Here is a 25,216-nt window from a genome sequence, read left to right as displayed (position 1 = left end):
AAGTACATTGAGTTGGATGATTTTGTTTCCCACCTTACTGGCCTTAGATTTGATGATGACCCTGAGATACCTAGTGATCATCACAGTGACTATAATAGTACTGCTGCTAGTGCTAGTGTTAGTCCTAGTGCTAGTGCGACTCCTAGTGGCACTATTTGTGATTCTTCTAATTTATGAATAATGATGATGATATTTTTATGACCCATCTGATATTTTATAAGTGATGGCTAATTACTATAGGTTGACATTATTATTTTTAAAGTAATATGGTGGTCTATTTAATATTTTCCTATGTTATTTGAACTAAACATTTGATATATGGTGGTGTTTTTTGCTATGATATTTGAGAATTAGCATAGTAGTGTATTTTGAACTTAACTAATGTTGAATACATGTATAAAATTTTTTTTATATATATGTTTCTGTGCTAAGAAACCTAAAACCCCTAAAAAATATTTGGCCAAACCTATGAACCCAAACATTAAACCCAAACTTGAGCTCGAACTGGGACCAATGTCTTAGCACTAGAAAAAAATGTGTGATTTTGTACAAAAGCTAAACTATGTCACTTTTACAAACCCTAAGAGTGCCTCTACCAATTTTGTTAGCTCAAATCATAGTTGGAAAATTCACTATATCTAAAGCCACCTCAATCAATTCCCTCTAGAACCCACACAAAGTCCAAACTAAGACCAAAAAAATGACAAATAAAGCATGAGAACATGGAATTTCGGAGGAAGAAATAAATAAAGGGTGGTATTCATCTAACCCCACCTTTGAACTAGAGAATACCATGCTTAATATGGGTGTTAGATTTAGAGATTCTCACACTGGAAACAAGAACCCAATAGTAATTAATGTCTCCACCTTTATTGCATCAATGCATCCCACAACAAGCACTATCACACAGGACAACCCAAAAGAAGGTAAAATAATTTTTCTTGAGCTACCTTAATGATATTGTTGAAGTTATTATCAAATGTAGAGAAAAAAAAGTTATTTTATTTTTTAGAACAAGATTTTTTGAAATGGACATGCAATTATTGGGAACTCAAGGGCTAGAGCATTGAATCCTTTAAGGGTTTATGTAGCATGTACATTTTTAACCCACACAATGACTGTATTGTGTTAGAATATGAATCTTGGATTATGTACTGCCAATTTTGTCATGTTGAAGCCTAGGAACTTCATTTTTACCCAAAAGGCATTACTAAATAAAAATATCCTATGTGGGTTGAGTTTTATTTTCTCAATGTATCCTTTCTTCCCTTCTTGTAGGATACAACAACTCAATTAGGAAAAGTTATATTGTGAAAGAACACTCTGATAAATGGGCTATTATGCACTCTCATTTTAGGGACAACATTGAAATGGACTTAACTCAACCCCTCCCCAACTCTATTAAACTTGAAGCACTTAGATTTGAATTTGATCAATGCATTAATTACCTCCACAATATGAATGCATTATTTTATTGTCATAGGGAATGTCACCTCATTCACAACTACCCCTTTTGTAAACCTAAAGCTTCACAAGAACCTTCATATAACCTTCTTCTTTTTTCCCAACTTCTAATAATAAGCTATAGAATCCAATTTGTTCTTCTCTAAATTTTCTCAACACCCTTCATCCGCACAACACCCAACCTTCACCCTCCTCACCGCCCTCACCCAATCTCCACCTCTCTATTTTGAAAACAAGTCATTTTAAGACACAACTAGTAGAGCATAGCCAAGGGCCCCAATAAGATGAAGGAGACCCCTAATATTGAAAAATATATATCTATTAGAAAAAACTTGCCACCTCAAGCTATCAGCCCTATTTAGAATCAAACTCGATTTCCTTCCCAAGAGCCTTTTGGTGAAGATTCCCACATGGAGTCTATTGAACAAGATCCTTCTATAGATGCCCAAATTTGCATATCAATGAATTAATTTAACATAGCTTAATGTAGTAAGAAAACCCTTCTAGACTCTTTTCAATGATGTGTGTGTAAAGATTGACCTTCCCTAATTGTAAATATCATATAAAACATTCTATTTAGTTTAAACAAACTAATTTCCTAATATTACAATAAGTGAAAGTTTGTTGAGTTGGGTTTGATGCTACCCTTGTTTCCTTTTGGATAGATGCACAATTTCCCCTTACAACCCATGGTAATGGTGGTGGTGTTATTATTTTGGGTCTTTCTCCATGGATAGATAAACATATAGTGGCTATTGGATCTAATACTAACAACCTTTTTTTAGGTCTACTACTGTAATTGATGATATGATGGTAGGTTTTTCCTTGAATTATGCTCCTAATTCTCTGATTGGGAGAATTGTTATTTGGTAATGGCTTTGTAGTAGTCTTCCTAATGTAGAATATGTTTTGGGAGGATATTTCAACATGGTGCAACAACCTTTTGACTATAGTTGGGATGAAATTTCTTAGTTGCCTATGTCTAAATTTGATGCGTGGATGCTAGCTTGAAATGACCTTACTGTGTATAAGCCTCTCATGGGTAAAATTAACCTTCAAATTCTTTATTAATTCAAATGAAATAACTACAAATAATGAACCTTAGGAGACTATTTTTATATATATCCCAATTGCCACATTCTTCCTTCGCTTGATGGACTTCTTTTTTTTGACCTTTTAGCCACTCTCTTTTACCAACTTCCCATCTTTGCAACTCTCTTTAATTCAACTTGGCTTTCCTTACAAGTTGAACGTCTCTCATCTCAAAAATCAAGATTGAATTGATGGCCTTGTGGCTATTTGCAACACTAAGCCAAAACCACAACAAAATAGTTGGATTAGTTGTGGGGAGAGAGATACTCATTGGTATACTGCCTTCCTTCATACCTATGGATGGATAGTTTCTACTAAAAATCACAAGCTTGAGAAATATCTTTAAAATAAACTTGAATATGGTCAATAACAACTGGTCTATAATCATTGCAATACCTTGTTACAATATTTTGTAGCCAATGTTCAAAACATTATTCAAGAAATGACTATGTAGAAAGGCAAAGGTGCTCAAATTCATGTCAAAATTCAGTAAATTAATGATGGTGACCATGAGCCTAATTTTTTTTTAATATTTTTCACAAACACAATGTGAAGGACATATCTATGATTAAATTTGTTGATAGCTCCCTACAAAATAGCCATTCAAAAATTATAAATCTCTTTTATAACCAATTCAAAAACCTTTTTACTAATGACTCAATTGATGACATTCTCCTCAACATTCTTGAAAAAAGTATCATTGAATGTATTTATAAGAAAATAGATCCTGAATACAACAAGCTTCTTGACCACCTCTTCTCCATAGAAAAAAATGATGTTTCCCTTCATTGTATGTCTTTAGAAAAAAGCCATGGAATCTATGAGAGTTTGGTGGAATTTAATAGAATTTTGTAGCCACATATTCGTGAAGCCTTCTCTAATGTTTACTTTGAGAAAATTGAATCTAGAACATTGTTAAATGTGATTAACCAAGGGATGATTAATCTTATTTCCAAAGGAAAATAGGAAGACATCATTAATGGATGGAGACCAATTACCTTCCTTAATACTTCTTACAAAATAATAGCTAAAATATTTGCATGAATAATTATGCACATCACCCAAATGATTGTGCATCTTGAGAAAACTGGGTTCTTGGGAGGAAAATTTATCTTGGACAATTTGGATTTTTCTTGGGAAAGAATTGAATGGGCTTCAAAATTTTCTCAAATGCTTTAATTATAAAGTTTGACTTTGACAATTATTATGATCACAAATGTTAAATTGTGTTACTTTTAGACAAAAAATCTATGACCAAATCAACATGTTATTCAAGGATGTGAATTCTATAGTGGCTATTAATGGTGTTCTATCTCCTTCCTTTCCCTTACAAAAATTGATTTAAGGCTATCCCCTTGCTTCATTTATTTATGTCCTTGCAATAGATTCTCTTGGCTATCATTTTCAACATATTCTCTTAAATAAGCTTATTCAAGGTATCTCACTTCCAGGAAATACTATAGCCCTTAACTCACATTTTATAGATGAAATTATGTTGTTCATAAAAATTTTGGAGAAGGCATTAACTCATACTTTAGATATTTTAGACCTATTTGATAATATTTTAAGTTCTAAATTAGCTATATAAAACTAAATACATTTTGAATGGCACTAACTATCAACTATCTTGGATCCCTATTAAATGGTGTGAGATGAAGCATGACAATATTAGAAGATACCTAGGGATCCCCTTTGGTATTGGAGTCTTGTTTCAAGAGATTTTGAACTAGTTCCTACGAAAAAATTAAAATAAACTTTTGAATTAAACCAACAATTTTATTTCAATGGTTTATAGAATCCAAGTTGCCAAAAAAATTCTTTTAGCAAGTCATGTTTACATCTCTTGTTGTTGGTTTGCTTCTTAGGGTCACTATAACTAGCTAATCCAGCTTATTAGAAACTTTCTTGGGCAATAAAAAAGGTTTCCCTACTAATTCATAGTCACATTGCATCCAACCAAAAGATAAAGGAGGATTGGGTATGACCGACCACTATACTCTAGGCATTTGTGTTGCTACAAAATGGATTGTAAGAGAATTGGATGATGATGTTCTTTGGAAGAACCTTGTTGGAAACCAAATTCAAAATGTTATTTTTGGTCACTCTTTGGATTTAGTTGGCTAGAAATATAAGATTCTTCTTGCTACATATTTTAAGGCTTGTGGATCTGTCACCTACAACTCAATTGGGAGAGCTTGGCAAACTACTTCAAAAAAAATAACTTGGTCTGATTAGAGTAGAGATTTGTTGATGATGAATGTTCGAGTTGTAGTAGCTATGTCAAAATTAAAAAAAAAAAATTTATGAGATGGCCAATTGAAATATGAAAATTTTGTGATGTACCAACTTAGCTAGAATTGAACTTTTAAATTTGTAATTTTGAAATGATATATTTTTCATTTTAGAAATAAAAATATTTATTTGAATAAAAGGGATAATACACTATGGACTTGAGAATTTTATTAATCCTAAAATGCTTAAATCCTTTATATATAAGGTTTTCTTAGAAAATATTTTGATTAATGAAAGGAGAGGCTCGTACCATTACATTATTGGGGAGTGAAACCAACACAAATGAGGGACATACAACCAACAAAAATACCCCCCACCAAAACACAACAAAAACCCAATAGGGAGAATAGAGAACTAGTAGCTAAACTAAAAAATTAGCAAAGAAAAAAGAAATATGACCACCAAAAAATCAAAATAGCCACCCAACATAGACACAAAGTGATGGTCCACTGCATCGGGGTACCCTTGTCCTACTAATTATTATACAAACTAATAAAAATATTATAATAAGATTTTTTTTTGCTCAATCTAGAACCAAACTAGAGGAAACCATTGCAGACTTAGAGGTGGCCTTGACCAATGTAGTGATGGGGTTAGAGCCTCTGGCTGGGGCGTCCATGCATCTTCTCTTTCTTTCCTTTCTCCTTTCCATCTCCTCATGGATAGCCTTCTCAATTTTCTTTTTAAGGGCCTTCTGGGTTTTCTTGATCTCTTCCAACTTTTTCTTACTACCCATATTCTTGATCTGGGAATCCATGTTAGCAATATTTATGCCCAACATTTCCCACTGCCCCATTATATCCATTAGATCATTGGCATTTTTTGATACCCTATCCTTGTCCAACTATTTAGCCAAAGTGTTAGCCCTACCCTAAGCCTCAATTGCTACCTACAGTTGATTGATCTCTTGATAGCCACATTCATTTGTTCAAAGAGCCATTTGATTAGTTCTTCCTATCTTTGAACTTCATCGTGTAGGTATTTCACGATTTTTGTCAAAGCTAAAATAGTACGCTGCATGTTGGAGTGATTAGGGATAGGAGGGTTTTGAGGGGAAAGGATAGGGTTTCCTCTAGTTTTAGTAGGGGACTAGTATGATCTTGTAGTTTCCAAGGAGTGTAAATCATTTGAGGATTGAGATTAAGAGCCGCACTCATTAACAAACTTGTTAACCATTTCTTGTTGAAGCTTAGATTGGAAACCCATATTCTAATTGTTTTTGGGTAGAAATGGATTTAAATTTGGCCATTCTAGAAGTTGTTTTCCTAATACGCCTTTTAAGACTAGAGGGAGGCAAAATTGGTTCCCTAGAATTAAAGGAGGTGATAATAAGATCATCAATCAAATTGGGATAATAGGTACACCAAACTGAAATAGAAGGGACCCCACCCGAGGGGAATAAACCCAAGTGGAAGCTATACATTCTCAGGATGAGACCTTGGTGGAGTGGAGGTTTACCCTTTTCAATGGCTTGATAAACATATTGGGAGAAAGAAGAAATGATCCAGAAAGGGAAATTTATTCTATCACCATACTTGAGATGATTTAGCATGGGAAAAATCTACGTATGGAACCTTTTGTTTATATTGTTCGAGGTGAAGTACTTGATTATGAGGAGATTTGCATCCTTCCAAATTTTGGGAAGGATCCTCTCTATTGTAACCACTTTGAATCTTGAAAACTCCTTCACCCAATTGAAAAAATTGGTTAAAGTCACCCTTGTAGTTCCCTTTTGGTTTTGTGGGAAACAACACACCATCAAGGGCCCACCTTGTAACCTTCACAATAGATTCTACTAAAACCTCGAAGGTTACACTACCTATGTTCATGTTCCCATTGCCCCAAGCATTAACAAAATCAATAAAGAGCTTAGGCTCATGTCTAGTCATCCCTTCAAAATAATTATCTAGGTTCCCTTAGATCACCTTGTCCCAATGCTCCCCACTACTCTTAAATTCATAGCAACTATGGAGTTAAATATGAATCAAATCGCCACCCATATTCACAAAAGAGAAAACCAGGTTCAAAAAGTGAGAAGCTTGTGAAATCCAGTGGTAGGAAGCACCAACAGTATTTTTGAAATCTCGTCGTCTTAACCAACAAGGTGTGGAAAGGAAAAGAAAGGCAAGTGCATTTTCTTAAAAAATTTTGTGAGAGTATCTTGTACAAGTCAAGTTTCAAAGCTCAAATTTATCTAGTTCTTTTAAATTTATAATGCCAACTCTTTAAAAACATAATTTTGAATGTTACGTGGAAAAAAAAATATTTTTTAGTTTAAAAAGCTTTTAGTCTTCAAATTTTGTTTATATTTATTTTATATTTTTAATATAAATTTTAATAACATGCTGCTTTATAGATGTTATTAACATATATATTTTTAAAATAATATATATAAATTAGGTCAAGAATATTTCTCTTGAAACATATATTGTCATATTAAATGTGACAAAATTGATTTTAAAAATAGATGTCTCAAGAAGGATATATCTTGATGTATACATAAAATTATTTTCAAGACATCAAGATTCATGCTAATGTGCATTTCTTATAAGTCAAAAGTGAATAACAATTAAAAAATAAGAAAGTAGTACCAAAGGTTAGCAATTGAAGTGCTTCTCAACAATAAATATAGGAAAATAAAATTAGAATACTATAGAGAGAGACATGAATAAAACTACAAGAGTACCAACTCAAATGAAAAAAATAGTACCTATAGCAGGGACATCTTTGTAAAATAGGTATGTTTCAAATAATAAGTACATATATATATATATAATCTTGCAGTATGGATAATCTAAAGGCAGTTATAAAATGTCCTAATAAAATAAAAGAGGGTTTATTTTACTGATCAAGTAATACTATTTATTTCTATTATCATCTTAAACATGAGAAATTGATTTTAAAAATAGATCCCCTAAGAAGGATATGTCTCAACATATTTATATATATTATCTTTGAGATATATATATTTTTGATTGTTAGTTAAAATCATTTAAAAGATAATATTTTGTTAAAGATTGAAAACCTTGTAATTATCTCCAATACTCTTCTTTTCTTCCCCCATTTTTGTTGTCCCCTCCTCCTCTATTGTAATAAATATGTAAAATATAGAGCTACCAACTGATGTAATATTCTATAAATACTCATATTATTGTGGTGATCCTATCCCTGAGGTACATTATGCATGTCACTAAACTATGGAGCTTGGGATGTGTATTTTTCTATCTCTAATAATTTCTTTGTTTGGTCCCAAGGCAACCTCATACAATGTTTATATGAGATCTATATTCATGTAACATTTAATTGGTTAGTGAACATAATAAACAAATAGGATATCATATCAATGTTTTAAATTTCATGTCTGTTCAAGCCAAGATGTTATATTTATATTTCTTCTTGTTGATTATAGCAAGGAAAGTTGTTAAGCTCTTATTATTAGATAATGGTAGGTTTCTACTCTTGGCTTATGGCTTTTTATTCTTTTGGTATTTTACTTTCAACATTTCCTGCTTTCCACCTTTTCTTAGTGTTATTAGAGTTAATTTAGAGTAGGTAAGAGGCAACCCTTGATCTAGAGATTGGCTTGAAAATAATCATTCACTTCTAATATTTTTCATTATTGTTGGTTCCTTGAAATAAGAACAATCTAGATGTTTTGATAGTCATCTTTTTTTTTAATCCTTAATGTGATTCTATTCATATGAAGTGGTGACATCATGAATTCATCTCTTAATTTGATTTGTTTCAATCTCTTCTAAAGCATTAGATGAGGTTCAAGGAAGCCCTAATATAAATTATGTTCTAAACTTAAGTCAAAAAAAGTTTAACTAAGTGTGAAAGTATTTAATGGATGAGTTGTGTTTAAATATCGATGTGATCTTTGATTGTCTTGATAAAATGCTTTAATGTAATGCACAATTGCCAAATCTTTTATTTTTTTTGTTATCTCAAATGTGTCCCAGTGACTTGGCCTATGACTCTATTATCGAGTTAGTCAAGGTAGGGTGAGACTAATCCTTTGGGTAACACGATAATCCATAGGAGACCAACTATGGCATGGTTGGTTAAATTGGCTTTTTCATTTGGAAGAAGTTTGAGCCTACTTCAATCACCCATGTCTTTCAATGGCTTGACCAACTGGTGTACACCCTAGGGTCAATTTCCAAATCTTTTATTATAGGTTGTAGTATTATCAAAATTATTTCCTATACATTAAGTAGATTATAACATGATGAATAAGTATAAATATAAACCAAAAATCATCTTTTAATTATATTGTCATGAAGAATAGAACCTAATCTATCAAAAATGCCCCAAAATCAACCCAAAACACAATTATAAAATTTAAAATATAAAATAAAAGTATAGCATTATTTTAATCAACTATTTACAATCCTTTGATAGAATGTATAGGAATTAAAAGATATAGTGGTGAGAATGTATTGCTTACAACTCAATGTGCAAATATCTACATTTTGAATTGTTGACTTTCTATTTAGATTATGAGTTGATCAAGTGCATGCGATGACATTTAGGCATCAAAATAAAGGTAAAACTTCCTCAAATTAAAGTATTTTGTTGGTATGTAACAACTCCTATAATCTAGTTCTTTTGAATGGCGAGAGTGGGAAGAGCGAGAGGTGCAGGAAAGGGAGGCGTGAGAGTTTTTGTAAAGGAAGGTGACAGTGCAGAAGATGAAGATGCAAATGGCATTGATGAAGAGGGAGGCATTTGTACAGATGATGAAGCTGATGATCTTCCCCTATCACCTCTTGTTCTGGACAACTTTTCGCTTGATGAGGTTGCGAGAGGCAGAAGGTGCAAGAGCCAGGAGAATGGTGGGAGAGTTGGTGCGGTTGTGGGAGATGTGGATGAGGACAACCCTATTGGGGAAGCAGATCTTCTGGGCTCCTCTTTGGTGGTGGATCTCATTCCTTCCTCATTGGTCTTTGTTCATTTTCTTTGCAGCGAGTGTACATGCAGCCTATGGCTAGTTTAGTGGGCTCTGAGGGTAGATTTGGAGATTTTTTATTGGATTGTGGATTCTTTAGTATGGATTCTATAGACTCTGGTTAGATGGGATTTTTGGTGGGTTGTGGCTAAGCCTTTTTGGCTTCTACTCAACTTCCCCTGTTCTCCTGTTTGGTGACCCTACTCTAGCTCTTCTTTGGGCCTTCTTTTAGTGGGGTTCTTGGTTTGTCAGCTGGATCCCATGGTCCCTAAGGTTTGGTTTATGGGGGCTTCTCTATGGGAGGTCTTCTTGTCTTTGTTGTTTTTCCTTTCACGGTTTCCTCTTGATGATTGTGGGTGTTTTTATTTTCCTATTTCTTTCAAGAGGTTATCTGGTGACTCTCAGGTCACCGTCTTTCCTCTTCTCTCAGTTTGTCCTATTTAGGTTGATCATTCTTCTATTGGGGGGAGAGTTGTGGGTTGGATTTTGTGGGATGGCTCCTGTTAGGGGTTTTGCATACCCTATTCTTTTAGGCTAGGTGTGTGATTGTTACTCTTTCCTTACTATTGGGGTTTTGTCCCTTCCCTCCTATAGAGGTGGAGATATTGATGGAGTTCATTTGCTCAGAATTTGTTTGGATTGGACCTCTTCTTTAGCTTAAGATTTTTTGAGCCTTTTCAAAACCTATTTGTCCAGCTAAGCGTTGTGGGTTTGTTCATTGGTTGCTAGACTCTGTTTTGTGGCTTGAAGCTTTATGCTCTCTACTGATGGTCTCTATCTTTTCAGCTCCTATTAAGGTGGTTCGTTGTCCTATTAAGGTGAAGAGGTGCTTTGTTGGAAGGTAGATTTTGATTAGATGTTGTGTGGTCGCTAGCTTTATCCTATTGATTTTGGGAGCCATGGTAAAACCCAACTAGAAGGTTAGGGGATCCTTTCAAAACCCCCCAATTTCTATTTTTTTCTTAGTGGTTATCTTTTTGGTTCCCGATTCAAGTTGTGAGTGCCTTGTAAAACCCACGAGTAGACTAGATACTAGTAGTTTTCATGGGCTACTTTGGCCAGCTGTTTATGGTTAGTATCGCATTTTGATTTTGGTGGCCTAAAGACTATGTTACAAGTTAAGAGACCCTGGGAAAACCCTTGTTTGAAGTTTTTGGGGAGCCTTCCAAAACCCCCTATTTCTAGATTATCCCATTAAGATTATTTTTCATAGATCTGGTTCTTTTGGTTTTGGGATCTTTCTCTGCAAAGGTTCAAGTTTCCTTGGTATATGTTGAAGGTTAAGTTTGCCTTGATAAAACCCTTGGACTCTCTTGCTTAATCTTTATTTGGCTTTGAAGGTGTAAGGTTTTGACCTTTTTTATGTGGTTGGGCTGCTGATTTTCTATGATTGTACCTCTTGGCAGCGTTGTTATGTGGATTCCAGATCCTAGTAAAATCGAAGGGTTTCAGGTCCTTTCAAAACCTATTGTATGAGGTTTCGGATCCCCCTCAAAACCTGTTTTATCCTTAATAAAAAACAACTCTTATAATCGGTATTCAAAATTCCGCGGAGTATTCAATATTACAAATTGTGTCCTTGTCAATAGTAATGATATCATTTATAGTATTTTTGCTTGTGTCCTTGTCAACAATATCTTTTGTAAATGTATGGAGGGACCTCTATCTGATACTCCCAACAGACCTTTCACAGCCCTTTCATGCGTTCAACCCTTCCCATCCACTCATAAATGAATGGTCGCCTTTTGGCTATACAGCTCAATGCCAATCCACTCTGAAGCGACGACTTTATTCTTTCGTCTCCTCTTTATATTTCCTAAGAGCCGGTGAGTTGTAAACTGAAGTAAAGTCCATAAAGTCGAGAAAATGGAAACGCACTTGCAGTCGCCGAAATCACAAAATGCTGTCCTGGAATCGCAAAATGAATTATTTGATTTCATTCGTAAAACGCTTGCAAAAGAGGAAAAGTTGCTAGATCCCGATCTCACCCAATTAATCGTGGCCATTGATGAGTTTTTACTCCGAGAAAAAGAGAGTACAGTATGACTCGCTCTATTTCAATGATTTTCTGTGTCTGAATGTTTTTTATTAGCTGCACTTTTAAGGAATACTTTACAAGACTTGTATTGTTGCAGGAGACAAAGAAGGAGAAGTTTTCCGAGAACAAGCATTTGAGAATCTTAGACAAATGTGGGAATACGATCAAATTAGTTGGCGAGAAGGTAGAAGCAAATATTAATATATTTTTTTAGAGATGTTATAAACATTTGGTTTCTGATACAATTTAGTGATATTTCATTCGGTTTCTAAATATAATCCCTTATTTTCATTGACAATCCTGATGGACTTGCTTATCTCAATTTCTTCTCCAGTTCTATGTATTAACTATCCTTCATAGTTTTCTATGAGGTAATCGCAGTGTTTAATCCTATGTTAATGTTGATAAGAGTAGATTTATTTACTATCATAGGTAAATTATAGTGGAAGTGCTTATTAACCTTAATTTGGATGATCTTACTGATTATAGTTGACATATTACTCTATCAAACATATTGTTAAAAGGAAGCAGTAATTGTGGCTTAGCTAGTATACATATGTCCTGGTGTACTTTGTCGTTTGTGTTGGAATTGTAATTTCTCAACATCATATTTATTATTTATTTATTGACGTAGAATTATAGTGTTTTATTTATCTTGATTTCTGATTAGATAAGTGATGAAGAAATTATCTAATCTGCTGTTTTTTTTTAAATTCTTCGGTTTGGATAGCCATAGAAGGCTCTTTAGCAACTAGATGATTCAAAATAATTTTTTATTTCTTACTTCTTGTTATGTATTGGACAGGTATCGATCTTTTGTGAGAAAAACATCAAAGTAGGTATAGAAGTTTTAGAAGGTATTGGAAAATGTCATCGGGCGGCAGTTGGTCTCGTACTGGTGGCCTCAGTTTTAGAAAAGATGGAGACAAAAAAAAGAAACAAGAAAGAGTGCGTGATGCTTCTCAAGTCCATGAATGATTTAGCCAAAATAGTGTTGGAGCTCCAGCCTCTTCCTCACGAAACAGTTAAGACGCAAGCCAAAATGAAGGAAGCTATCCATACGATAATCCATGGAGCAATCACTTGTTTTACAGTTTTGCATAAGAATGGGTATCTGATTGATTTATTTCTTGTTGGTTTCTTTGACTTTTAATATTATTTCTGGTCTGCAAATTATTCTCTATAAAAGAAATCTTTCCTCAAATTTCTCTTAAAATATTCCATATTGGAACCGCGTCGTTAAGAAAATTTACACAATATATATGTTTTTACATTTTTTATAGTTTGTAAATGACTTTGATAGGGTCTAGTGGTACACTGACAACCATTAATTGAATGAGTTACACCCAAGTCGTCAGTTTTTCAGACGTGGGTCTGCTTGTTTTTATCCAAGCAGTTTACGTTTTAATGTTTGATACTTCAAAATAGATGTGACGAAATAAAAATTGAGGGCCTTTGCCCCAGCAGCGTTCATTCATTATAGGTTGCCTGTCTGATTTAGATACTTCTACGCTGGTTTGAATTGACAGTTTATTCGGCTGACTTGATTTTGTAAATAAGCAAATATACAATGCTAGCTACTTAGAACTCTTAAATTTTAATTTTATTGTTATTATATTATTAATATATTTCTACTTTTAATTATCTAGTTACGTAGTTTCGCTTATGATAAACTGAGGTCTCACACGTCTTTATATTTTATTTGCAAATTGCATTATGAAGGATCTTTTTTTCTGGAGACCATAAAGAAGAGCTTGAAGGTATTCGTCGAGAAACAGAGGAGTTGCGCAGTGTACTGCATGCACATATTAGTGTATGCAATTATTAAAAAAGATATTGGCATTTTCTATTTTCACGTTCACCAATTATTTTGACCCTTCTTATGCATGCACTAAATCACCCTGTTTTTAATGTCACCGAATTACCAAACTATTTTCTTTGGAAGTATTATTACTTATTAATTGATAGGAATTATTGTTATTAATAATAAATAAATAAAATAATGGTGAAAGGTATATATTTAATGCATTTTTAATTAAGTTTTGAGTAGTATCATTATACTTTTATATAATTAGAAATGGTACATTTTTATTACTTATTAATTAATAGAAAATGTTGTTAATAATTAAAGAAAATAGAATAACTATGAAAAATATATATTTAATGCATTTTTTATCTTGTTTTATAAGTTATGTAATTCTAGTCTAGTGGTTTTGTCCAACTAGTTTAATCAGTTATCCAATCCAATCCTATCACATATTGATCCAACTTGATTGAGTACTCAATTCATGCCCACATGTTTGACATTGCCCTTATTGCCACGATCTTGTTCCTGACAATTTCAAAATAAAAATTGAACAGTTAACCCATGGTCTCATCTTACACTTTGGTCCAATCGTGACTTTGCTCAAATCCTTACAATTTGAAGTGACATTTTTTATTGAAAAGTATTTATTGAGTTCAATTTTAATATTTCTTCAAAGAAGAGATCACGAGGAATTCAACAATAAAATTATTCCTTTAGTGACTCTTGCTGCATATTAATCACATAGCAATTTTTAGCAATTATTCACACATTTATGTGCATGGTTAAATTTTGTTATTGTATTTTCCAATACCATCCCCTTAAAAGAAAACCCCTAAGAGTTTGGTAGAAAATATTGTTATTTAGAAATCTTTTCTTTTTGAAATTCATAGGGTAGAACATATAGATTATGATGGTCACATTTGGATTCACATAATTAGTTTATAGACACAAAATTGACACATGTTTGTGAGGACAATTGAATATTGCATAGAAATCAATGTTCCAATTTTCATATGCATAAATGAATGTCTAGACTATCTATAGATTTTGAGATGCTTTTACTTCAAAAAATTTATCAATCAACATTCAACTTTAAATAAAATGTTAAATATTTTCTCTTTATTAGATTTTTATATACTAATTTTAACATTATAATATAAATCTTAACTTAAAAAAATCAGCTTTATATTTATAATTATTGTATAACCATAACTATATTATTGAGACTTATTTTGGATGTTTGTTCCTCAATAATTTAATTGGTTGCTTCAATCTTTGACTTATACTATAATCCCTTCTACAATATAATATTCATTGGTAAACTGTTATCAGACGCTTGTAAACAGTTAAATATTAAAAGGAGAAGAAAAATCAATTCATAGTAGGAGAGTGGCTTGAGATTTGTAAGGTTCTAATCTGGTGTAGAGTCAATGCGTCCAAATCATAGATCTAGCATAATACTCTATATGTTATTGTGGAGCCACAGGGGGTCGTGGTTCATCAAAGTTAAAAGATTTAAGTCTTTCCAGATGATTTGAATATATTTTTATATGTTTTAGTGGAGCCTCAGAATGTCGTGGCTCGCTAAAGGAAAAAATACTAAGCATTGAAGTTAGGAGAGTTTTGCATTTATGAAAGCTTTTGTTTTCAATTGGCAGACATTGAAGAGCAGATCGATGATCAGATCTTATAATTCATCATTTGCTACCATCATTTGATTCCTTTGGTATGTATGTATGTATGTATGTATGTATGTATGTATGTATGTATGTATGTATGTATGTATGTATGTATGTATGTATGTATGTAAGTAAGTAAGTAAGTAAGTAAGTAAGTAAGTAAGTAAGTAAGTAAGTAAGTAAGTAAGTATGTATATGTATGTATGTATATATGTATATATATGTATATATACTGTAGAATAAGAATAAGAGCTTTTACATTTTACTATTTATATAATTCTATATTGAATGTGTTTTTAAATTTTATAATAAACTTTTTTTCATCAAAATTTTTAGATCATATATAATGATCTATCATTATTATATTTTATTATTTAATATGTTATGATTATCTTAATATTTCCTTCAACTTTGGCAACATATTGATTAATATTGTAGATTTTTTTTTTTTTTTTGGGGTCTACATTCACTAATAATTCAATACCTTTATTGCATATTTTTTCCTATTAGTTAATATTGTTTCTTTTTGGATTTGCAACACGCTCTCATTGGCATTTGGAAATGTGCTCCTGCTCACATCATTTGGGCCATTTGGTGGGAGAGGAATAAAAGAATTTTCAAAAAAACATCCTCTTCTCTGGATCACGTTCTGATCAATTTCAAAAATTTGATTGCATAAATTATAAATTCATCTCTCACTAATTCTAAGGACATTTAGTCATTTACCCAGTGGGATAAGGTAATTGCAAAATCATGGAATGGTATTATTTTGCCAAAGGGGATTCCCCCGAATTGGGCCTCAACTCATGTTAGAGATAGGTCTTCCATAAAATGGGTACCCCCAACACCTAATTTCTTTAAGATCAACTTCGATGGCTCTTCTCATGGAAACCCAGGGAAGTTGGGGATTGGAGTTTACATTCGAGATAAATTTGGCAAAGTGTGTGCTTTCCAAGCTTCTCCCATCCCTTCAGGTACAAATAACTTGGCGGAGGCAAATGCCTTACTAGCTAGCCTGGTGTTAGCAAGGAAATGTGGTTTCTCCAACATACACATAGAAGGGGATTCATTAGTTATTATCAATTCAATTACCTCGAAAAGATGTAAGACTTGGAAACTATCATATGTTTTGAAACATATCTTGGATTTACTTGACACATTTTCGGATTACATTGTTAGCCACACATTAAGAGAGGGCAACTATGTTGCTGACAAATTAGTAAATATGGGCTGCAATGGCATCTCAGTTGAGTCAGTTGCATCTCCCACCAAACTATCTTCTTTTCCCAAATTGCTTGAATTAGTACAAAAAGAAAGTACAACACTCAAATCACAAATTACAACTTAATAAGTACTTGCATGTTTGCATTTAACTTGAAGCCTATGAACAGGATGACTTACAAGACGCTTGCAGTTATGCATTTAAATGTAGTATGCGGATGGTATGAATGAAAGATTAGTGTGAGTACTCCGAGATTTTTATGATGTCACTTCACACAAGGCAAAACAAATTTTGGCCTCTCACACATCCTCCCGACTGAATTACGGCCACAACTTAATGCAAGAAATCATGAACTCGTCTTTAAAATCTGATTAATTATTGCATTTCAAGATGTTAATTTTTGTTTATAAATGGAAACTTGCCTATTTTTATAGACATAGTTCTCAGTGAAAGTTTTTGAATTTTTTTATTTTTGAAGTATCTCAGTGTTCTACAATATGGAGAATGGCTCTTGCGAAGGGTGCAAGCAAATGCATTGGGAGTACATGCCATGGAACGATCGTGTTCCAGTACGAATTTCAGAACCCTCGATGACTTTCCATGGACACATCAATGACAGGGACCTTGACCAACTATTTCTTTTGCACAACCCACAACTGAAAAGAGTAGTCAAAGATTTCATTGGTGAGGAGATTTTGTCCCCTCAAGCCAAAAGAATTCTCTTTCCCTATCAACTCCTCAGGTTTTCTGTCCAACACTCTGGACCTCTTGCAATTGATCCCTTTGCTTGAACTAGTGTTTTTTAAGTTGGTAAGATAGGACGTGCTTGCACCTGCCTCATTCCATGAAGCCCTACATAATTATAATCTATGGCAGGGGTTGGCTCTCCTTGGGGGCCTATTTCCATGATATTTTATCCAATCCAGCCATGCTTACATGGTTCTTTATGACTGAATCAAGCATTCCCTTGAATGACAAAACTTCCACCATGTGAAGAATGGCCTGCAACAATTTGGTAAACAATTGGATGAGCATATTGTGCACAGAGTCAGAATCAAAGTTGGGGCTCTCATGGTGATATTGGAAATAGAAACTATTGATCCCATTCTACCAATTTTGCAACCGGTGGAAAGGGGACGGACTTCAGATAGGGTGTCAGAACTCAACGCACTGGTGTAGGATGAGACCTTGGGATGGACTAGCTCCTCTCAGCCCAAAGTGGCTGAAGAGTGGAAAAAGATCGCATCGATCCCTTCATGAGATGCCAGATTGCAACAACACATAGAGGTCAATATCTGGGAGGTCCTTCGTTGCCCTTAAGAAGATGCAGTACCAATGAGATGGAAGGTAAATATTCTAGCCTTCGATGCCCCTGAAATTCAAACCCAGGGTGATGCAGCCATGGACAAGTAAAATAATTCTAGTTCTATTTTTTGCTTCTTTGAATATGCTCCATTTTGATGTGTAAGGAAATGTGTCGGCAACTGACATGACTTGAAATTCTTTGACTGCTTCTTGTTTATACCAGTGTTGGTCTACTCTTTTATTTTCACCGGTACAATAGAACTGGTAGTGGATACATCTTGTCAATCAGTCAAGTAGTACTGGTAATGGAGGCTCTTTTATGAACCATTTAAGAGGACAACATACCGGTATCAAAGTTTTTCTATAACATAATCGGTAACCGGTCGTCGTAGCTCTATAGTGTTCTGACAACCAGAATTCTGCTTTCCAAGTTTTCATGATAACTGGTTATGGGGGTAATTTTTAAAGTTTCTTTTGGACTTTTCCCGACTCGCTACTCTAAGTTTGGCCTCTATGCGGCTTGTACTATGCACAGGTTCTATCTCTCTCTTCGAATCTTTGCGGGGTTCCTTCTCATAGCCTCTTTTCCTCTTTGTTCATTGTATATGAGCAAGGATATAGGGTTTTCTTCCCAATTCTTTCCTTATTGAGCTCTTGAATCAATTATCTTATTAATATATTTATCAGTGGCTTGCCACTTTTGCCTAAAAAAAAAAACATTAGTATTTATACATTTTTCAACAATTGAAATTTTATTATGATAGAAAAAAAAATTTAATAAAACTTAATAGAAAAAATAAAACTTAACTAAATCATTGGCATGCTAATTAAAACATAAATATTTATTTATTATGAAATTTAATCATTATAATTTTAATATTACCCATCTCATAAAATACTTCAATATAAATATTATTTCTTCATGTTCCTATTATTTTCTTCTTCCTCCCTAATTATTACCTAGAATCCTTATCTATTTAATATTTTTAAGTTTGAATAATTTTTTTAATATATAAATAAAAATCTAATTAAATTTCTTTCTTTAAAATTAGAAATTAATTTATACTATTTTTATATTATTCATGATTACCTTATATTATCGTAGCCTCATTTAATATTATAGTATCAATACAGTCTTATTGTTTTCTAAGGAAATCTAGGTTAACAATTCATGACCTCTTTGACTCTTTTAATGATTAATTATTATTTTTTTTTTAAATTAGATTTTGATTTTTCTTTTATTTTCTAGTTTCTTATTTTATTTTGTGCATAAATATATAATAATAAACAAACTCATTCTTTTCATTGTAACTTATGAAGTATGATCTAAAATATTGATGTAAAAAAATCATACATAATCAAATTTAAAGTTATTTTTTAGATTGTGCAAGTACTATAGCTCTAACATTTAACCTAGAATAATTAATGTTGTAAATCTATTCACTTTTATTTTTATTATTGTTAAATACTAAAGCACACAAACTAAATAAGAAATGAAGATACACAATTTGTTGAGAAAAGAATCAATGTCATTAATGAAATAAAGCATATGGAGACTCCCTACTATGATTTAATATAACTTCTTTTCAATTCATTTTGTGCTTGCAAAAAAAATTCTTCAACTTGTTTTATCACCTAATTAACCTTGATTTGTGCTATTTCTCTCATTGATTTGATTACTCGTAGAAAATAAGAATACAATGAAAGGGTTTTCATTGTATTTGAAGACATGTTCTCCTAGGTCAACTACCCAAACATGTACAAATTCGTGAAGACAAATAAGGACTATATAACGATATATGTGATTTTGATATTCCTATTAGTTTTTAAAATAAAAATGTTTCACTATCAAGCATTTATTTAATGCTCTATAATGAGAGAGGACATATGGAATTTTGAATTTCTATTTTTTTTAGGAAATACTCTTAAATAGTAACCTATAGAGCATCAAATTTCATGAGATATTTACTTAGTCAAGTTGAGGTGGGTTGATAAAGGTGGTTGTGGGGTAAGTTCAATTTTTTTATTTTAATAAAGGTATGGGTTGATTTGGGAAGTTCAAGGTCTTGTGTGAAACAACAAAAAAGACAATAACTAAACAACTAGTTATATTAGGAGGAATAAAAAACTATACAACCATGTGGAAAACAATTTTTGGAATCACAAAATTGTTTAGCTTGCTATCATGCACCATGACAATGTTGGATATGAGGATAAATCATAGTATGAAATCTATTCATAAATTCAAGGTAGGGCAATTCACTATCCTTCAATGCATTTTTTTTGGATTCATCTCCTGACTTAGTTTGATATGTCTCATATTGAAATCTCTTCCACAAAACTGGCATTGAAACATCAATATTCTCAATTTATAATGGAAATGTTAGTAAATCTCCACCATCAATGCATGCACTTTTTATACACTGTACATTGAAGCATCTAAATCTTTTGATTTAACACATAAAACTGATTTCACAAATTGTGTTGTACTTCCAGGGATGACCATATCTAGATTAAGTACTGCCATAGCTTTTTTATATGACTATAAGTATATATGAAAATCAACATGATTTCAACAACAATAAGTTTCATGTATATTATTTATGTGTACAAAGAAAGGGCACAACCTCTCAAACATTATCTGACATATTTTCACATCTGAAAATTCTTCCTTGAATGCTTCAAATAGTTCATTTTCTGTGAAGTATCTACAAAATGTTTTGGTTGTGAAATCTTCATACTGGTCTCTTCATCTTTCATTTGTATAGTGTCCCTTCTATTGGAAGAAACATGGGAGTGGCTGGCCCAATATTCAATGACCAATCTTCTTACATCTTAAGAAATTTTGTGTTTTTGAGGAAGTCTACAAATATTTACCCAATTCATTTCAATGTTTTCATCTAACATATTTCTCCTCCTAATATATATTGAAACTTTTTTTCTAGATATATGCAATAATTCAGAAATTGTTGTAACTTGTCTTTTATGTGACAATCTCTTACTAGAAATCGTAGTCATCAACACTCTACATGCAGCACTTGAATTGGCTCCTCGACTTATGGTATCAATAAGGTTCAATGCATCTTGCAAATTTTCAACTATTGTTTCTTTTACATGACCTCCTAAGGTTTTTCTATTATCCAAAACATGCAACAAATCCAAAACAAGACTCATTTCTCTTTTCCTGAATAACTTTACAAATAATTGTGCTCTCCCGAACATAGGCTTTTTTTCAAAATATTCCTCCCAAATGTTTTTGCAATGAAATTTAATTGTGCTCTCAGGTACCATGTGTTCTAAGGAAATTTGACTAAAAAGAGAATCCTCATTCATCTCCATCAAATTTCTCATGACAAAAGAAAAATTCGTACCTTGACTAGTACCAATTTCTTCCGCTACTTCAGTTACATCATCTTAAACATAAATAGGATATCCATCAACATCAATAGGTTTCTCTTGATTACGTTTTGTATGAACTTTCTTTCAATCATCCCTTATACGATCATATATTTTTGCTCTATTTCTTTTATTCCCCATTACATAAAGTATTGAAATTTACTTTCCTGAACTCACAAGTGAATACTCCTTAAGAAAAAAATCAACTCCTTTGGAAAAAATAACCTCGATAAAAAATGACCTCCTTAGAAAAAATCCCCTCCTTCCTTGAAAAAAATCAACTTCCTACAAAAAAATTTGAAGATTTCATGAATTTTTTTCTTTTTTTATTTTAAAAAAATTAAAAAATGACCTCATGAATATATGAGGGAAAGGGTGGGGAAACGAGCGGTCACTTCTCCACGTGATTTTCCATGGAGGGTCCCACCACTTGGGGGACTCAATTGAGCCCTACTTGGCTGAGGTTGCCTATGTGGCATCCCACATGGCAGCCTACTCAACAAAACCCCCCAATTTGTAGAACTTTCAAGTTTTGCTAAGAATTAGACTATCAAATTTTTATTTATTTTTTAAAATAAAAATACCCTTTTGGAGAGCTCAGAGCGAGGAACGTTGACATATAATTTTAATAAAATTTCAATTAGAATTAGTATATTAAAATTACAAAATACTACAAGTAGGTATATTAACATTCGAGAAGACTCTGACTCGAAAAAATAAAAAAAAATAGTAAATCATATCAGAAAAATTTAAAAATTATATATATAGTTTTGGTAGGGGAAATTTGGTGGGAGATGAAAACTGTTGATTTCGGGAAACTTCGACTTTGAATTGTTAGGATGGTGAAAATATACATCGAAATCAGATTTTTTTTTCTACGCTGGCTATGGATGTCATCTAAAACATATTTCAAAATCGGAGGAAAACAAGATTATTTACATATAGTTTTGTGGTGGGACGTGAAACTCTTGATTTGCAATATTTTTTAATTATTGAAAAATTGACTATAATAGTTAAAAAAACATATCAATTCTTGTTCCAATTTTTTTTAAAATAATATGCATAAACTTCATCTAGTTTTACACATTTCATCAATTTACATCATCTTCAAATAACAAATAGAAATATCATTGTTGTGCCATTGAAGTTGAACTATTTTTTTGTTGTTAGCCTTTTCCTTTATAAAAGTGAGACACAAGTTTGTACTTTTACCCATGTGTATTATCTTACAAGGGTCCATCCTTCATATATTCATTCCTTGGGTGTTAAAAAATATACTTACACAACAAAATTGCATGAGGTCTTGGAATAATGTCCTTTCCCATCACATTTGTAAGCAAATTATAAATTGGAATTCGACATTATTTCTGAAAAAGGGATATATAGCACATGGTAATGGACATATGGAACAAGCAATCAAGGTCCCTATATAACCTTCATCCCAGTACACTAAATAATGCATAAGATTCCATACTCCTTCCTTACCAATTCATGTATCAAATCATAGCCTTCCCCTCCCACAAATAATTTCTACTCTAATTGAAAGAATCTTTTGGAGACTCAAATATGATAAAATGATCAAATTTTTCCTTTTCATAAGATATAGGTATAACTCTAAGTGGATTGATGACAACACTTTTTTCTCTCTTACGTCATAGTTACATTTACTCTCCTTTTTATCATGGAGAATTTATTGAATTTGTTCAATAATTATGTGACAAGGCTCTCATTCATAGAACATCAAATATTTATTATTTTGAAAGTCTTAATTTGCATATGATAACTTAGCACTTTGTAGCCTTATTATGTTGCTCCTCAATATGTCACACTAATACTTAACCCTTTTGGGGGCTCATTATCATTCATGATGGTACAAATTTATGTGCAATCATACTTAGCTAGAAACTTAATAGCTTAATTATTCTTGTCTCTACACTAGAGGTCATGAATAGTTTTTAAATATTTTCATCCTTCTTAAGTATCCTCTTTCTTCTTGTTGAGTTGTATATTTTATAATTGGATATCCTATCTTGCATATAATTGTTTGTCTTTCATGAAGATTTATCATTTAGTGAAGTTGTGTATCATTGATTAGGACATCTTCCGAAAGAGTAAATATTTTAGAAATAATTTCTCTATTTTTTTAAAGTGTTAAATCCTTCATCAATAATTCTCCCTCTTAGAAATAGGGAAGATGTCTATTATTCATCTCCTTCCCCTTTCTCAAGTTGAAGATTTCATATTTCATAAAAATATTCTCTTTTAAGAGGTAGATATATGTTTTCAAAGATATCTTCCTCCCACTTTGGTAGCTATGTATCCTTGATAAGAATATCTTTACACTTGTTGAAACATATTTCTTTTCACAACTATCTCTTCCTTTCTTCAAGATTGTATTCTTTACAAGGATCCTCTTCCTAGCTTGGAATGCATGCATTTTTGCCAAGGATATCTCCTTGTTGTTGATGGTGAATTATTTTTAATGTGGATCTCTATCTTCCTTAAGGTATCAACATGATGCTATATTTGCATCTTAAAGGGGGCATACACATCCTCCTTATTTCTTTTTCTTGATGCATACTCAAACTTGATTTTGTAGTCTCATATTTTTGTGCACATTAAATCACACAGTTAATAGTTGCATTTGCATATTACCTACGGGAAAGAGTTTTTTTTTTCAATCTTTGAACTTGGTCAACACTATAGCACCTATATTATGATCAAGGTTTTAGATTACCTAGAAAATAGAGGTTTTTTAATTTTTAATCTTCTTTTGCATCCATATTACACAATATAGGACACCTTATCTTCTACTAGAATCTATCTCACTTTATTTCATAGATAACCTAACATAACACAGCTAGATAACGTATAATTAATGATACAATCATTGCTCACCAAACATAACACACCTTGTTGGTAAGTAAAATTCATGGTTCAAATTTTTCAATGGACCCCTAGCATAATATACCTTCCTAGTTATTGGATAATGGTTTCATGTCTCATAAAATGTGGTATGATATTTACCTTTCTATAATTCCACTTGTTCTCTTACAATGAAATTTTGTGAATGATATTTTCATTTGAGATATTTTGATTATCAAGTTCTCTTCAAGTAGTTGACTTGGAGCCTTTTTTTAAGTACTAACCATTTTTCTATGTCTTTTTATTTTCCGTGTTTTCCTTTTATTTTATATTTTTTTCCTCATCTTTTATCTTTTTTGTCCTTCCTTGGATGTTGTGTGAGTTAAGATACCAATAAATCAGTGATATCTTTAACTCTTGTTACTCTTGCTCTCAATTGCTATAGAATTATTTCCTTCTTTCTCTCAACTTTTATGTTAGTATGAATGTAATTTCATACTCTGACTAAAGTGAGAGCTAAATGGACTACCATGAATTATAACCCTTGAGAATTTCACACTTGTTTTTGGGCCCTTTGTTTAGTGTTCATAGTCATAGCTCATTCCAAGCCTATTTCTCATCTTGTCACAACAAAAATGTAGTCATATGCTTATTTAGTGACTATATCCTATGTTTTGAGACTATGCACTCTATAAACCATCTTTCTCTCTTCTTATTTGGGGTGTACTAACATTCTTAGTATCATATTACTAGTGGAATAGGGTCCCTAGTGCCATAGTCTTACCAAAAAGGGCCCAAAATCAATCATGTTAGAGTGTCAATTCTTACAACTTGTTGTCTAATCCTAATATTTTGATATAACCAATAGAAGTTATCCTAAACTAGGAAATAACTTGTGAAACCTATATGAAATCATCATCTGTAATTTAATTTCAATCCTAAGAAACCAAAGCATATAATAAGTACATCCTTAATCAACTATCTTAAGATTTGAGCATTATGGAGAAACAAGCTCTACCAACCTACATGCAAGTTTGTTTTCATGATTGATAATCTAATGTCTTGTCATGTTATGCCATTTAATTAAATATTGAAGGACTTATCC

At 32.3% G+C, this 25,216-nt stretch overlaps 1 protein-coding gene across 1 annotated transcript; it reads left to right on the top strand.

Annotated features, from left to right (window-relative positions):
- The first annotated feature begins 11,594 nt into the window (after positions 1-11,594).
- On the top strand, positions 11,595-17,336 carry LOC131856645 (uncharacterized). The gene is made up of 5 exons (XM_059208500.1): positions 11,595-11,839; positions 11,935-12,021; positions 12,643-12,947; positions 16,715-16,765; positions 17,024-17,336. Exons 1-5 carry the CDS (start codon positions 11,666-11,668, stop codon positions 17,334-17,336), a joined length of 930 nt encoding a protein of 309 aa, XP_059064483.1. The 5' UTR covers positions 11,595-11,665.
- The last annotated feature ends 7,880 nt before the right edge of the window (positions 17,337-25,216 follow it).

Source organism: Cryptomeria japonica, chromosome 7, assembly GCF_030272615.1.
Source record: "Cryptomeria japonica chromosome 7, Sugi_1.0, whole genome shotgun sequence".
Lineage (NCBI taxonomy): Eukaryota > Viridiplantae > Streptophyta > Pinopsida > Cupressales > Cupressaceae > Cryptomeria > Cryptomeria japonica.
The sequence above is the reverse complement of the archived record's forward strand: the minus strand, read 5'-3'. Positions and strand labels throughout refer to the sequence as shown.